This window comes from Ovis aries, chromosome 1, assembly GCF_016772045.2.
Source record: "Ovis aries strain OAR_USU_Benz2616 breed Rambouillet chromosome 1, ARS-UI_Ramb_v3.0, whole genome shotgun sequence".
NCBI classification, from domain to species: domain Eukaryota; kingdom Metazoa; phylum Chordata; class Mammalia; order Artiodactyla; family Bovidae; genus Ovis; species Ovis aries.
In genome coordinates, this window is record NC_056054.1 from 187,272,645 (window position 1) to 187,286,914 (window position 14,270).

A 14,270-nucleotide genomic window follows, 5' to 3' on the forward strand; every position below is an offset into this window, starting at 1 on the left:
TAAATATTTATTAAATATATGTATAATCTTACCTGTGTGGTGGCTGTATGAGTTACACATATGTAAGAAGTACTGAGGTTTACAGTTGTGCCTTTTAAGTTATATTTAATTTTAAAAGTCTACAAAAAATCATATTTGCAACATAGAGGGTGATAGAGAATTAATATAAACTATATAAAAGTAAATCTTACAAACTTACAAGAAGGGAACAAACAACTCAATAGAAAATAGGAAATGAATCGGCAGTTCTAAAAAATTTAAAAACATTTTACGTCACAGCAATTGTACTTCCAGAAATTCGTTCTACAGATGCATTCAATTTATTTGCAAGGCTATTATTGCAGTATTATTTATAATTGCAAAAGACTTGAAAATCTGAATATGAATCTTGTTATTGATTTTTGAAGTGACTTATAAGTATGGACACAAATCCTCTGACATTATATGTAAAGTAATGTGGATATTTTCTCCCACTTTGTGAGTTTTCATTTTACTCTTAATGGTATCTTTAAGTGGAAAAAATGCTGGGAAAGATTGAAGGTGGGAGGAGAAGGGGACCGACAGAGGATGAGATGGTTGGATTGCTAGCTTATGGTGAACAATGTCGGATTCATCTTCTCCAAAGAAGAAGATGTAGCTTTGGGACCAGAGACCAGACTTAATCACTCAAGAGCTTTTGTGTAGCAGAGTTTTATTAAAGTAAGAAAAGGGACAGAGAAAGCTTCTGACATAGACATCAGAAGGGAGATGGAGAGTGCCCCCCTGCACCCCCTGCCAGTGTTAGCAAGGGAGTTATATACGTTTAAAATTAGTTATTACAATAAATCAAAAGAATTTGTGAAAACTTTACCAGACCCACTCCCACAAGTTACATTTTAGGATAACAGGATTACAACTTAACAATAGAAAGATCCTACCAGACCCACTCCCTAATATACATTTTAAGATATCAGGATTAGTCAGAAGGTATTCAGGAAGGAGAAACTGTCCTCAAGCAGGATACATTGTTGTTATATAATCCTTAGTACAGAGTTTAAACTGAGTTGTTGTTTGTTGTGTAATCATCAGTTCTGGGATTAAAGAAAAAAAAACCAGTTTATGTGACTAAGACTAAAGAATGTAGAGAGAGAGAAAAAAAAAAAAGAAAAATGTGTCCTTTCCTCCTCCTTGAAAACCCCAGACCCCTCTCTCCTTCTCTGGGAACCCCAGATTTCTTATTAACCTGCCTGGGAATTGACTCTCTCAGGATGGCATCACCAACTCAATGGACATGAGTTTGAGTAAATTCCGGGCATTGGTGATGGATGGGGAGGCTGAGAATACTGTCCCATATATCAGTTGTTTTTCTTTTATGATTGCCATTAATGTTTTATTTAAAAAACCTTGGCTTATACAGTCATAAGGATGTTCTCTTATGTTTTCCTCTAAAAGCTTAATTTTTAAAATTTTAACAGTTATATCTGTAATCTATATAGAACTGAGTTTTATGCATGATGTAAAATAAGGGTAAATATATTATGAGTATCCAGATGGTGTTCTTTTTCACTGAAAACACTGTCATTTTCTCCACTGCACTGCAATGTCGTACTTGTCCTCAGTGATGCCTCAATTGTCTTTTTCTGCACTCTGCTCTGTTACATTGGTTGCCTTGTCTATCTTAGTGTTAGTTCCCTCTGTTATAATTACTATAGCTTCATAATTGGTTTCCTACTGAGCAGTGCTAGTAGTAGTTCTTCCCTGGTGGCTAAGATGATAAAGCATCTGCTTGCAATGTGGGAGACCTAGGTTCGATCCCTGGGCTGGGAAGATCCCCTGGAAAAGGAAATGGCAACCCACTCCAGTATTCTTGCCTGGAAAATCCCATTGACAGAGTAGGCTACAGTCCATGGGGTCGCAAAGAGTCGGACACGACTGAGCTACTTCACACACACACACACTGAGTAGCACAAATCTGCCATTATTGTTCTTCAAGGTTGCCTTTGCTGTTCTTGGCTTTTTGTATCTCCATATTCATTTTAAAAATCAACTCATCATTTTCTACACTCACAGACCTGTTGGATTTTGTCTTGCAAACACAGATTGGTTTGGGGATTTCTCACATCTTTACTGAGCCTTCCAAATCATGAGCGTGGTATGTCTCTCCATTTATTTGGACATTTAAATTTCTTTCAATAATGTTTTAGTGTTTAGTATCAATATCTTTCAATACATTCATTCCTTGGTATTTTTATGCTATTAGATGGTATAATTTTTAAAATTCTCTCTTCTCTCTGTTTTTGCTGATATTTAAATACAGTTCATTTCTATGTGATGATTTAGTATTCATACACCTTGCTAAACACATGTTCTCCTTTAGATTTAGGATTCCTTCCATCTCTGATGAGGGATAAAATCTTAGGATATCCTATTCTAAAATAAAATAATGGATTCTCCTGTTTCCTGGCTTCTTTTTTGGTTTAGTCTCCATTTTTCTTCTAGCTGAACTTCATAATATTGAAAACCAAAAATCAACATTTTTTGATCTGTCCAAATTCAGCTTGGAAATAACTCCTTCTTCAATGCATTTCAGTTTCTCTATGTTCCTATGTTTCTATCTCCATTGATTTCATTCTTAAGTAATGACCTTAGGCGTTACTGATACTAATCTATCTGTAATGGCATAGTGAAAATTCTAGATCTGCTACTTACTGGCCACCTGACTTTGGACTACTAACACAACCTCTTGAGACATTATTTCCTGTAAAATGAGGATATTTAGAATTAGAACATGTAGATATAATGTGTGTGTATATAAACCTTCCCCACGGTTCAGTTCAGTCGCTCAGTCGTGTCCAACTCTTTGTGACCCCATGGACTGCAGCACGCCAGGCCTTCCTGTCCATCACCAACTCCTGGAGTTTACTCAAACTCATGTCCGTTGAGTTGATGATGCCATCCAACCATCTCATCCTCTGTCATCCCCTTCTTCTCCCGCCTTCAATCTTTCCTAGCATCAGAGTCTTTTCCAATGAGTCAGTTCTTCACATCAGGTGGCCAAAGTATTGGAGTTTCAGCTTCAGCATCAGTCCTTCCAATGAATATTCAGGACTGATTTCCTTTAGGATGGACTGGTTGGATCTCCTTGCTGTCCAAGGGACTCTCAAGAGTCTTCTCCAACACCACAGTTGAAAAACATCAATTCTTGGGCACTCAGCTTTCTTTATACTCCAACTCTCACATCCCTATATGACTACTGGAAAAACCCACAGTAGCTGTGCAGTAAATGGCAGCTCTTATCACCCTGAAATTTTAAAATCTGTGCTCCAGGCTATGCTTCAGGCATTGTATTCTTAACTATTTTCACTCATTTGCAATTCTCCAGTATTATACTACCTCATTCCATGATTTGTTAGTCTCACTTTCCTGACCTCTACCTTTTATATAAACATTCTTTTGAATTAGTCTTTGAGACCCAATCCTTTCTTCTCCTATAGCTTTCTGCTTTGCAGCCAGCTGCTAAAGCGGGACACTTACTGGGCACAGGGTTAAACCTAGTCCTCGCTTTTCACAGTAGCTGTCAGCTGTCCCAACTGCCTACCAAAGCCAAATGCTTGGGGAGAGAGAGAGTGAGGAGCCAACCATGAATCCCTTCCAGAAAAACGAATCCAAGGAAACTCTTTTTTTACCTGTCTCCACTGAAGAGGTACCACCTCAGTCCTCCAACTTTCCAAAGAAACCATCTCCGGTGAGTCCTGAGATTCATCTCTGCCTCTTACAGGAACAGACGTACTCTGTTGGTTCTCCTCCTTGGCCCCTGCAGCTTCAGGTTGAGCTGTATTAGATATTAAAAACTTTTCTCTCTTGGAATTAGACTGAACCTGTAAACCAGATCTAAACAGGAGTTTCTTTTAACTTAGGAGAGGAAGCAGCAGCAGGAGGTGGCCAGAGTTCTTCAGTGGGTATCTAGGACTTGGCTGTATTTCATTGTATATTCTGAGTTTCTAAGAAAAAACAATTTGCATGTCCATGAAAACTTGGCAAATACTCTTTCTAGAGAACTGTACATGATTGTTCTTTCTTTTCCAAAAAAACTCCAAAACTCAGCCCTTAATTTCCCCTGTACACAGAGTCTATGCTGGACACCAAGAGAAGTTTTAGAATAGATTTGGCCTCTCTTACTGTGTTCCAGTTTACAGTAGGCAAAAGGACAGAGAAACAAGGAAGTAACAATAATGTTTTATTTTATACACTTGGGATTTAATCCTCATATCAAAATCCTGTAAGAAGAGAGCCTACAGCAAATATTATTGAGTTCTTACTACAAGCAAAGAAGTAGTATTAAGTAGTATCCTAGATATGGTAGTTTTTTGGAATAACAAAACTAAAATAGAAAGGTAGGTGTAGTGACAATGACTGGATCAGTATCTGAGTACCACCAGTGACAGTGTTACACAGCTAGTAGAAGCATGTTACGTAAACTTCAGGTTGCATGACTCTTAAGCTGTGAACTGGAAAAATAAAAAGACTATTCTCTTTCAAGCAACTTTTTATTATATATTAATATATATTCATATTTTGGAGGGCTGTTTATCCATATGGATAAAAGAATGAGTATATTAATTTATTGATTTATCACTTATTTAATTAGTCATATATCTTCTGGTCCCAAAGAATTTAAGGCTGCTTACAAAGATGTATGTACATATATATCTTGTACATTACTTATACATATATATACATACATACATCTTAGGTATATGAAAAAACAACTAAAAGAAAATCTCATGATAAGATTCAGTTGAACCAAGGACACATACTTCCATCTCTCATGTTGGTTGGACTATCATAATGGGTAGGGATTTGAAATAAAACACGATATTCCTTTTATTCTGACTGATACAGTGCATTGAATAGCATAGTCCTTTAATGCCCAAAAGGATTAGTGTGAAAATGTTCCAGAATCTCTATTTCATAGATGGAATGGACATTTAATTTGACAGGATTTAGGAATTCTCTGCCCAAGGTGAAGGGGACCAATCATCTTACCTTTAGGAATCTGTATTGGGTTCTGTGCCTGGCAAAAAGTCTTCATATTGCTAAGATTCTTCCCAGCACAATGAATGCGCAAGTAGAGACAAAAAGATTAATCTACATAGTGGAGCTAAACAGGGTACTGACATCTGAGTGTAACTACCTGGATATCACATGCTCTAGAGGCCAACTCTTTGTTATGTTCCTAGAAATAAGGATGATTATTCTCTTGCCCAGTGCCCCAGGCTTTCCATTTAGTGCTTGTGGAAAGATGAACAGGTCCTGGTGTCTAGTATCAAGAAATGCCTGAGCAGTTGCATATAATTAAATGAATGATGGACAAAGGAATATTCAGATGGTTTCTCTGAGTGCTAAATCAGCAATGCAAGCACTTTTAGTATGATACAGCTGTTTCATAAAGAGTAGGGACCATTGCTTCGCATGACCTATCATGGTGACTTAAATGGTTTTTTCTGTTGTGAAACAGTATAATGGTCTAAACAGGGAAATATTGTTCATGCTTGAATCGGTATCTTTTGGTTTCCTAGAAAATCTGTGGTTCCAACTATCCACTGAGTATTGTCTTCATTGTGGTGAATGAATTCTGTGAGCGCTTTTCCTATTATGGCATGAAAGGTAATTTTGTGTCTCCCAATCCTACTTTTCTCCACCATTCTCACCCTATGTTTGTAACAACCTATCTTATATGCACTTATTTCCCTTATCTATTCTTTCTGCCTTCATCCAGTTTGTCCTTTCCTTTGGTGAAGATGTCCCCAAAAATACCTGATGGGATTTCACTAACTCATAAAGAACTCATAAAGACCAAAACCAGAAAGGAAAGTATTGGAAACCAGAATACAGCCTATGAGAATATAAGTGGAAAAACTCTCACCAGTGGCATTCATTTCTGTCCTTCAGGTCTATGGATTATAGTGTTGCTGGGAAGAGAGTGGTGGTTTAGTCACTAAGTCGTGTCCAATTCTTGGGGGAAGGAGAAGGAAGGAATATTAGAAGCCCCATTTTATCTTTCAGATTGACCTAAATGATGATATACGCACAAAGACTGAAGGCAGTATTGCGTTTGTAGACTAAGCATAGCCCCTTTTACTACCACAATTCCCAAGGGCCCTTCTACTGCCCAACAGTCACTCCTCAGTTGCTTCATAGATTGGACTGTTGAAGGTCAAGATCACCTTCAAAGATCTTATCAAATGTTCTTTTCTTCCATAAATATTTTAATGTATCTATTTTGTTTTGGCTCTCTCTTTTTTTTTCTTTTGCTTAGCTGTGCTGACCCTGTATTTCCTGTATTACCTGAACTGGAGTGAAGACACTTCCACATCTGTGTACCACGCCTTCAGCAGCCTCTGTTATTTCACTCCCATCTTGGGAGCAGCCATTGCTGACTCATGGTTGGGAAAATTCAAGTAAGGACGATGGGAGGTCATGTTCCAAGAAGTTTCATCAATTAATTGCGCAGAGACTATCACTTCTAGCCTCTCGCTTCTAAGCAAGAATATACTTGTGTCATCCATGACAAATAAGAATCTCTGTCAGACTGACAATACAGAAAGGTTTTGTCTCTTCATAATCAGTGTTTCCAATATTTTTATCCCCTTTTCCGTCAGGAGGGGTTTTTTCTTGTATCTAATTTTAACCTTCCATTCTGAAGTTTAAGACCAATTCTTGTTCTGATCTCAGGTGACAGAGATAGTTGACAACAAAATGTAAAATTCAATGTATTAATAGTAATTTGATATACTGTCCATCTCTTCTCCAGATTGAGTCATTTCAACCTTTTTAGTATCTTCTTATAAGTCCCTCTTTGCAGCTCTTTTACCATCTCGGTTTCTCTTTTCCGACTTCCTTCTATAGTTTCTTTCTTAAGAATACAATAAATATTTTCATGAGTTAGACTAATGATCTATTCATTTCAATATATTTTAAGTCTCTGAAAATAGTACCAAGAGATGTTTGGGGATAATGTTATAGTTGTTCCCTGTAACATCATCCTCATGGACCAGAGATGGATCTCAGGTATCCATCACTCAGATATTTTCTGTGGTGTTGTCATCTCTGGAATTGTCTGAATTAGCATTTTTCAAAGTCCATTCTGTTGAAAATTGGTTGCATAGGATCTGATGAATGGTATGTGGGAACATAAAACTCTCATAGTCAAATAAGTTTGGGAAAATGTTAGGTTGAATAAAGCTAAAAAGTATCTTTACTGCATGATTTCTTGTAGCCTTGAACTTACTAATTAATATCAAAAATTTCTGAGGGAAAATCCATTTGCATTTCTCAGATAATTCTTTTCTCTTCCAACTCTCCCTCCTCCTGCTTCATTTATCCTGGCACTGAGAACAGTATAAATTCTGAGTCTATATTACTCAAATATCTGAATTCTGTTTGTAGACTGATTGATTCAACTCTTTCAACAGGACAATCATCTATCTCTCCTTGGTGTATGTGCTTGGCCATGTGATCAAATCTATGAGTGCCTTACCAATACTGGCGGGACAAAATTTACACATGTGAGTAAAATTATGGAATAAAAACTGAACCACTTTTTCTCCACTGGACAGATAGATGTCACATGCATTCATTATAGATGTTTCTCTATCTTCTTACCAGAGATGTCCCTTTATTTCTAACATACTATTTTATTACCAAATTGATTGAGAAAAAAATTGATTAGTGTGTGAACTCTTTCCTGCATTATCTGAGCTCATTTGTTTTTATTAAATATTTGGGGACTTGTAGGATGCCCAGTTAGTATCCTTTCCATGAAAACTATTCATATGCTTGAAGACATGATAACTTTCATATCCTCTATATTCCCTCACCTATTCACCCATCCACACTTTGTTCTTTGAAACAGTCAAAAAAATATGCCTGTGATACTTCCTTATAATATAGTGTAGAATTCACATTCAAAGCTCAGATTATTTCTGTTTCTGTGTAGTCCATATATTCCAGTTGCTCTGTTCCTCTTTATTAAGCTATTGATGCTTATGATGCCAAACTCTTCATAGGTTCTAATTTCTGTTGGTTCAGTTATTAGAGAGAATTAGACTTGTCTAAGAAGCAGATAATATATATTCTTGTTTATCATATGCTTATATGTATATTTTCCAATGAGTTAAGAATTTTGTTTGAGATTTAATGGATATTAGATACCTGATTATTGTTGTCCCATCAGAAATCACTGACATTTCTCCTATTAGTTATGACTAACTTAAAATTTTATTTTGTAGTTACTAAGGATATGTGGGATAAAAGTTCACAAGGACTTTCTATTGAAGTGTCCCTTTGACTATAATGAAACTGAGAACCAATGCCTTAACTCTGGAGTTCCTTGAGTATCTGCTTCTATATGTTGTACACATGAGGTAAATGAAAGTATCAGGGACAAAATCTTCCCGTGTAATGATACTTTCTGGCAGAAACTCAAGGATTATGAAGATTGTAAATGCTCCGGAGTATCTCCTAGGAAGAAGCCATTGGGAAGTGCCCACAGTATAGAAATGTGAAGGAGGTCGTGCCCTTGAACACATATTTTTTTTCTTATAGCTCTATATTCCATTCCTACCATTGTGTTTAATATCAGTATGATTAGTACTCTCACATTTCCATTTCAGAGTCCTGTCAATGGTCGGCCTGAGTCTAATAGCTTTGGGGACAGGAGGTATCAAACCCTGTGTGGCAGCTTTTGGTGGAGACCAGTTTGAAGAAAAACATGTAAGAGTCCTATCATTTCTATGTTTTAAAAAAAGTAGAGCAGGCACTAAACGACAGGTAGCCATTTGCCAAGAATGAAGTAATCCACTATCAGATCATATCTGAAGAGTTGTGTTCAGTGCTGGGTACTGGTCATTAATAGAGAGAAAAACAGAAACATTTCAAAGGAAAGTGCCCAAGGTGGCAAGTGGACTAAAAGGCATATCTTATGAGAAAAGGTTGAGGGAAAAGGAGATATTTAGCCTGGATAAGAGAAGATTAAAGAGAATATTACAACTGTCTATAGATATTGGAAGGATGTCAGTAATTAATCCAAAGATCAATAAAAGAAAGCTATAGAAAATCAGCTCTTTGCTTGATGGAAAGAGAAACTTCAAATAGCTGCAAGTAGTGAATTTACTCTCACTTGAGGTATTTTAGAAGATACATGGTCATCACTTTGGGAATGGGAGGTGGTGAGTAGTGTGGAGATGATTTAAGCATCTCTAGCTTTAGGATTCTATGAAAGGGGAAAATGACCATTTGGAATAAAACAGAATGAGCTTCTCTAGATGAACATGTCTGGATGATCATTTCCTCTTTTCCTAACTACTTTCCACTGTCAGTGGGGAAAAAGCAGTATGAATAAATGCAAAAATGGGTCTGTTAAGGAAGCAGTGACGGCCAGGCAAGGGAAGTAGTCTATTCTTGGATCAGACAACATTTCTAGCTTCTTTTTACCTCTCAGTTTTCCTTTTTGATTCTCTTCATGTATTATTTCCTCTTCTATAGCTAATTATCATATATCTCTTTTTCTGTTCTTTCTCTGTGATATGTCCTCCTTCTTTCCTCTAACCCATCAGAACATTTGAGTTTATTTTATATTCTTCATCTGCCCAAGGGTCCATAGAATATAACTGCTTGCTAACCTTGGAGAAATAACCAGCCTCTGGCAAGTGGGATTCTATGCATAATGAACTATACACATGCGTGAGTAGAACAGATTTAAGTGGAGACCAGAAGAGGAAGCAAAATACACCATATATAGAAAATGGAGATTGTGCTGATGTGTCAGGAAAAGATATGGGAAGTCAGACTGAAGCACAGAAGTGCATAATAAATAAAGTGTCAACAACTTTATTTGAAAGTTACTTAATTTTGTAAGCGCTCCACAAAGATAACCCAGAAATAGGACAAACCCACCTTCAAGTTTCCACCAGTCACTTCCAAGCTCACAGACTTCCTTTTCTACTCTCTGGCAGACTTCCCATAAGCGTTAGGGAAGCATTAGGAAAATTATCCTGTTTGATCAACAGTTTACTGGAGCCATGTTCTAGTCCTATTCCTACCACACATTCCTCAAAATCTATTTAATTTTTATCTCAGTTATTCATTCACTTAATTCCATTAAAAAATATTTACTGAGTCTGTAACTCTGGGAGTTGGTGTTGGACAGGGAGGCCTGATGTGCTGCAGTCCATGGGGTCACAAAGAGTCAGACACAACTGAGTGACTGAACTGAACTGAGTCTGTAATATAAATCAGGTGCTATAGTAGTAATGATAATTGAGATTACAGAAAATAGTAAGATACAATTTCTGGCCTCTAAGAACTCTCAACCTACTGAAAGAAACAGGCATTTAATGCAAGGAAACTACTATTAGAATAAATACATATATAACACAATGCATGCCTGGTGGCTCAGAGGTTAAAGCGTCTGCCTGCAATGCAGGAGACCTGGATTCGATCCCAGTTTCGGGAAGATGCCCTGGAGAAGGAAATGGCAATCCACTCCAGTACTCTTGCCTGGAGAATTCCATGGACAGAGAAGCCTGGCGAGCTATATGTAGTCCATGGAGTCGCAAAGAGTCGGACACAACTGAGCTACTAATGCTTTCGCTCACTTTCATAAAAGATAACCATTTTTGCCAAGATAAAGTGATAAAAAATATTAAAGATACTTGCTTATACTAGTGTTTGAAAGATAGAGAAATATTTGTCTGGGGTCAGCAAGATATGTGTTAAAATATCTAATGTGATAGTCACAAACCATGGAGGCAGTATCTGAATCAGTGTATGTACCTCTCACTTAGTCTGAACATGAGATGGGGATGGACCGAGTAGGCACATCGAACTGATGATTTGTCCTTTTTATTTATTTATTTTTCAGGCAGAGGAACGGACTAGATACTTCTCAGTCTTCTACCTCTCCATCAATGCAGGGAGCTTGATTTCTACATTTGTCACACCCATGCTGAGAGGTTGGGATCTTTTCTGAGGGCCTCTGCATAAGCTTTATTCTGGCCAGCCAGAAATCTGTTCAAGGCTTCTTACTGTCCATCCTCTTTTATAAGGGCTTGAAAATCTGAGTGTATTTTTTTAAATCTTGAATTGTCTACCCTAAAAGAAGGATTATAGATTAGGTGATGGGAGGAAAGAGGATGGCTATGTCTATGACCTCAAAAACCTGAGCTTATAGACTAGAACATCAGAGACTTAAGATTCAGGAATAATTTGACTTTATTTTTTCCTGTAGGAGATGTGCAGTGTTTTGGGAAGGACTGCTATGCACTGGCTTTTGGAGTTCCAGGACTGCTTATGCTGATAGCTCTTGGTAAGTGCAGTGGGGCAAGGAAACTAATAACCACTGATGCCTTCCACATGGAAAGCATGATGTAAGCACTTTGCACAAACTTTTGCATTCAGTCCTCACACTAACCTTTTCGAATTTTTGATGATGGCCATTATTAGGTAAATGTTATTTTAGGGGTTTCACCTAGACATTGTAGATAAATTAACTGAATAAAGTCAGAAATCTAAAAAAAAAAAAAAATACTGAAGGTTATATAACTAATAGGTTTCCTGTGAAGTCGCTCAGTCGTGACCAACTCTTTGCAATCCCATGGACTGTAGCCTACCAAGCTCCTCTGTCCGTGGGATTTTCCAAGCAATAGTACTGGAGTGGATTGCCATTTCCTTCTCCAGGGGATATTCCCAACCCAGGGCTTGAACCTGGGTCTCCCGCATTGTAGACAGACGCTTTACCATCTGAGCCACCAGGGAAGTCCTAATAGGTTTCCTAGAGACCTTTAAAAAGGACTGATCCTTGGATGCCATGTAGGACCAATTAAATGAGGATCTCTGTAGGATATGGCCTTGGCATCTGTAAACTTAAGTATTTAGGTGATTCTAATGGTAGTCATGGTTGAGATGTACTGATCTATACTGCAGTATATCGTGAAGCAAAGAAAATAATCCTTCCACTCAAACCAGCTTATTTTATCTGATAACTATTTATCTAATAATTAGAAGATGTTTTAAATTCTTTGAGCCTTTTAAAGCTTCTAGATTTAGCTGTTTCTGCCCTGCTCTTCAGTGCTCCCAAGAAGTTTCCTTTTGAGCAGAGAATAAGAGTAGTTGGATAAGTAGGGGAAACCTGTCAAAATGGCCATAAACAGAAAATCTACAAACAATAAATGCTTGAGGGGGTGTGGAAAAAAGGGAACCCTTTCACACTGTTGGTGAAACTGATATAGCCATGAAGGGAAACAGTATGGAGTTTCCTTGAAAAACTAAAGCTACCATAGGACGCAGCAACCCCACTACTAGGCACATGTCCTGAGAAAACCACAATTCAAAAAGATACATGTACCCCCGGGTTCATTCCAGAACTATTTACAATAGCCTGGACATGAAGCAACCTAAATGTCACTGACAGATGAATGGATAAAGATAAGATACATATATATACAATGGAATATTATTCAGCCATAAAAAGGAACGAAACTGGATTATTTGTAGTGATGTGGATGAACCTAGAGTATGTCATACAGCTTGTAGTAAGTCAGAAAGAGAAAAGTAAATGTTGTATATTAATGCATGTATATAACATATATATGGAATCTAGAAAAAAAAATGGTACTGATGAACCTTTTTGCAGGGCAGGAATAGAGACACAGACATAGAAAATGGACTTGTGGACATAGAGGAGGAAGAAGAGGGTGGGACAAATTCAGAGTAGTATTGACATATATATAGACTCTACCCTGTGTAAAATAGATAGCTAGTGGGAAGCTGCTATATAGCACAGGCAGCACAGCTCAGCCCTCTGGGATGCCCTAAAGGGGTGGGAGTGGTGGGAGGGAGGCTCATGAAGGAGGGGATATATGCATGCATATAGCTGCATCACATTGTTGTACAGCAGAAACTAACACAGCACTGTAAAGCAACTATACTCAGATTAAAAGCAAATAAATAAATAGGAGTTGTGTAAGTAGGGGGAAACTGATGCCACATAGATCAAATGGCATTTATTCTCTTTACCCCCAAGAACCCAGCAATGGAAGAGGAAGAGGAATGTGTGTGTTGCTTAGTTTACACAGTCTAAGGGGAAAGCTGGACATGATTGTTTCTAATTATTGACCTGGAGACTTGTTCCCACACTGAGCCTTTGGGTGTGACATCCCCCCGGAAGATATCCAGTCCAAACACATAAAAAGCTCAATAGAGGATAAAGAGTCCAAAAGCTCAATGTTCCATCTGATTATTTTCAACCAAGGGAGGGGGCTAATAGTATTACTCAGATTGAAATTTCAGTTCCAAGAAATTTATGCATTATCTTAGGAGCCCTGTGATAATACATTCTCTGTTTCCTTCTCTCTTCAAAGCCAAATTATCTTCCTCTGATTAGTTTTCCTCTGATTAGTACTATGCCCTTTTCTTTGGATCATTGCACAATAATATTATTTACATATCAGAGTAATTATGAAGATCAAAAGAAATATTATAATGGAAATGTTCTATAAATTATGAAATATTAAACAAGTACTTGTTGGTTCAGACGGTAAGGAGTCTGTCTGCAATGCGGGAGACCTGGGTTCACTCCCTGGGTGAGGAAGAACCCCTGGAGAAGGAAATGGCAAACCACTCCAGTATTCTTGCCATGGAGGGAGGAACCTGGCAGGCTATAGTCCATGGGGTCGCAAAAGGTTACACACGACTGAGCGACTTCACTCACTCAAACAGGTATTAGCTGTCATTGTTAGTCAACTACTTCAGTTTTCTTGGTACTAATAATTCAGTTCTCTGACTTTTCACTATAATTTATTCATTAGATTTCTTCACTCATTAATTCATTCAACAAACATTTATTTAATGAGCCTTTATGTGTTAGATTTTGTTCTAGTTATCAGGGTCACATTAGTGAATTAAATAGCTACAGCATTTATGCTTTCAAAGAATTTATGTGGCCTAGCAGGAGCAGGGAAACAGACATGTAAACAGGAATTTTCAATATAGTATGATCACTGTCACAACTGGGGAAATACAGAGGAAGCTATAGGAATAAATAGGAGGGATATTTAAGGCTTTGAGGCTCAGAAAAGCTTGGCCTAAAGAAATGAAATGGAAGATAAGACCTAAAGAATTAACAGCAATTAATCACAATTAATGTGGCCATCTCCAGATGGTCAACACTGAAATCAGATTGATCATACTCTTTGCAGCCAAAGATGGAGAAACTCTATACAGTCAGCAAA

At 37.5% G+C, this 14,270-nt stretch overlaps 1 protein-coding gene across 3 annotated transcripts in view; it reads left to right on the forward strand.

Annotated features, from left to right (window-relative positions):
• The window catches only part of LOC101111847 (solute carrier family 15 member 2), a 66,719-nt gene that overhangs the window by 32,295 nt on the left and 20,154 nt on the right, over positions 1-14,270 (forward strand). For 2 of the 3 annotated variants that reach the window (XM_042232051.1, XM_042232040.2), the window contains exons 2-8: positions 3,551-3,724; positions 5,559-5,646; positions 6,299-6,440; positions 7,455-7,547; positions 8,655-8,754; positions 10,904-10,994; positions 11,270-11,347. In XM_042232051.1, coding sequence (XP_042087985.1) covers positions 3,587-3,724; positions 5,559-5,646; positions 6,299-6,440; positions 7,455-7,547; positions 8,655-8,754; positions 10,904-10,994; positions 11,270-11,347 — 730 coding nt within the window. In that variant the 5' untranslated portion in view covers positions 3,551-3,586. The remainder of the gene's footprint in view (positions 1-3,550; positions 3,725-5,558; positions 5,647-6,298; positions 6,441-7,454; positions 7,548-8,654; positions 8,755-10,903; positions 10,995-11,269; positions 11,348-14,270) is intronic. The other variant, XM_027956302.3, reaches the window with a different exon arrangement.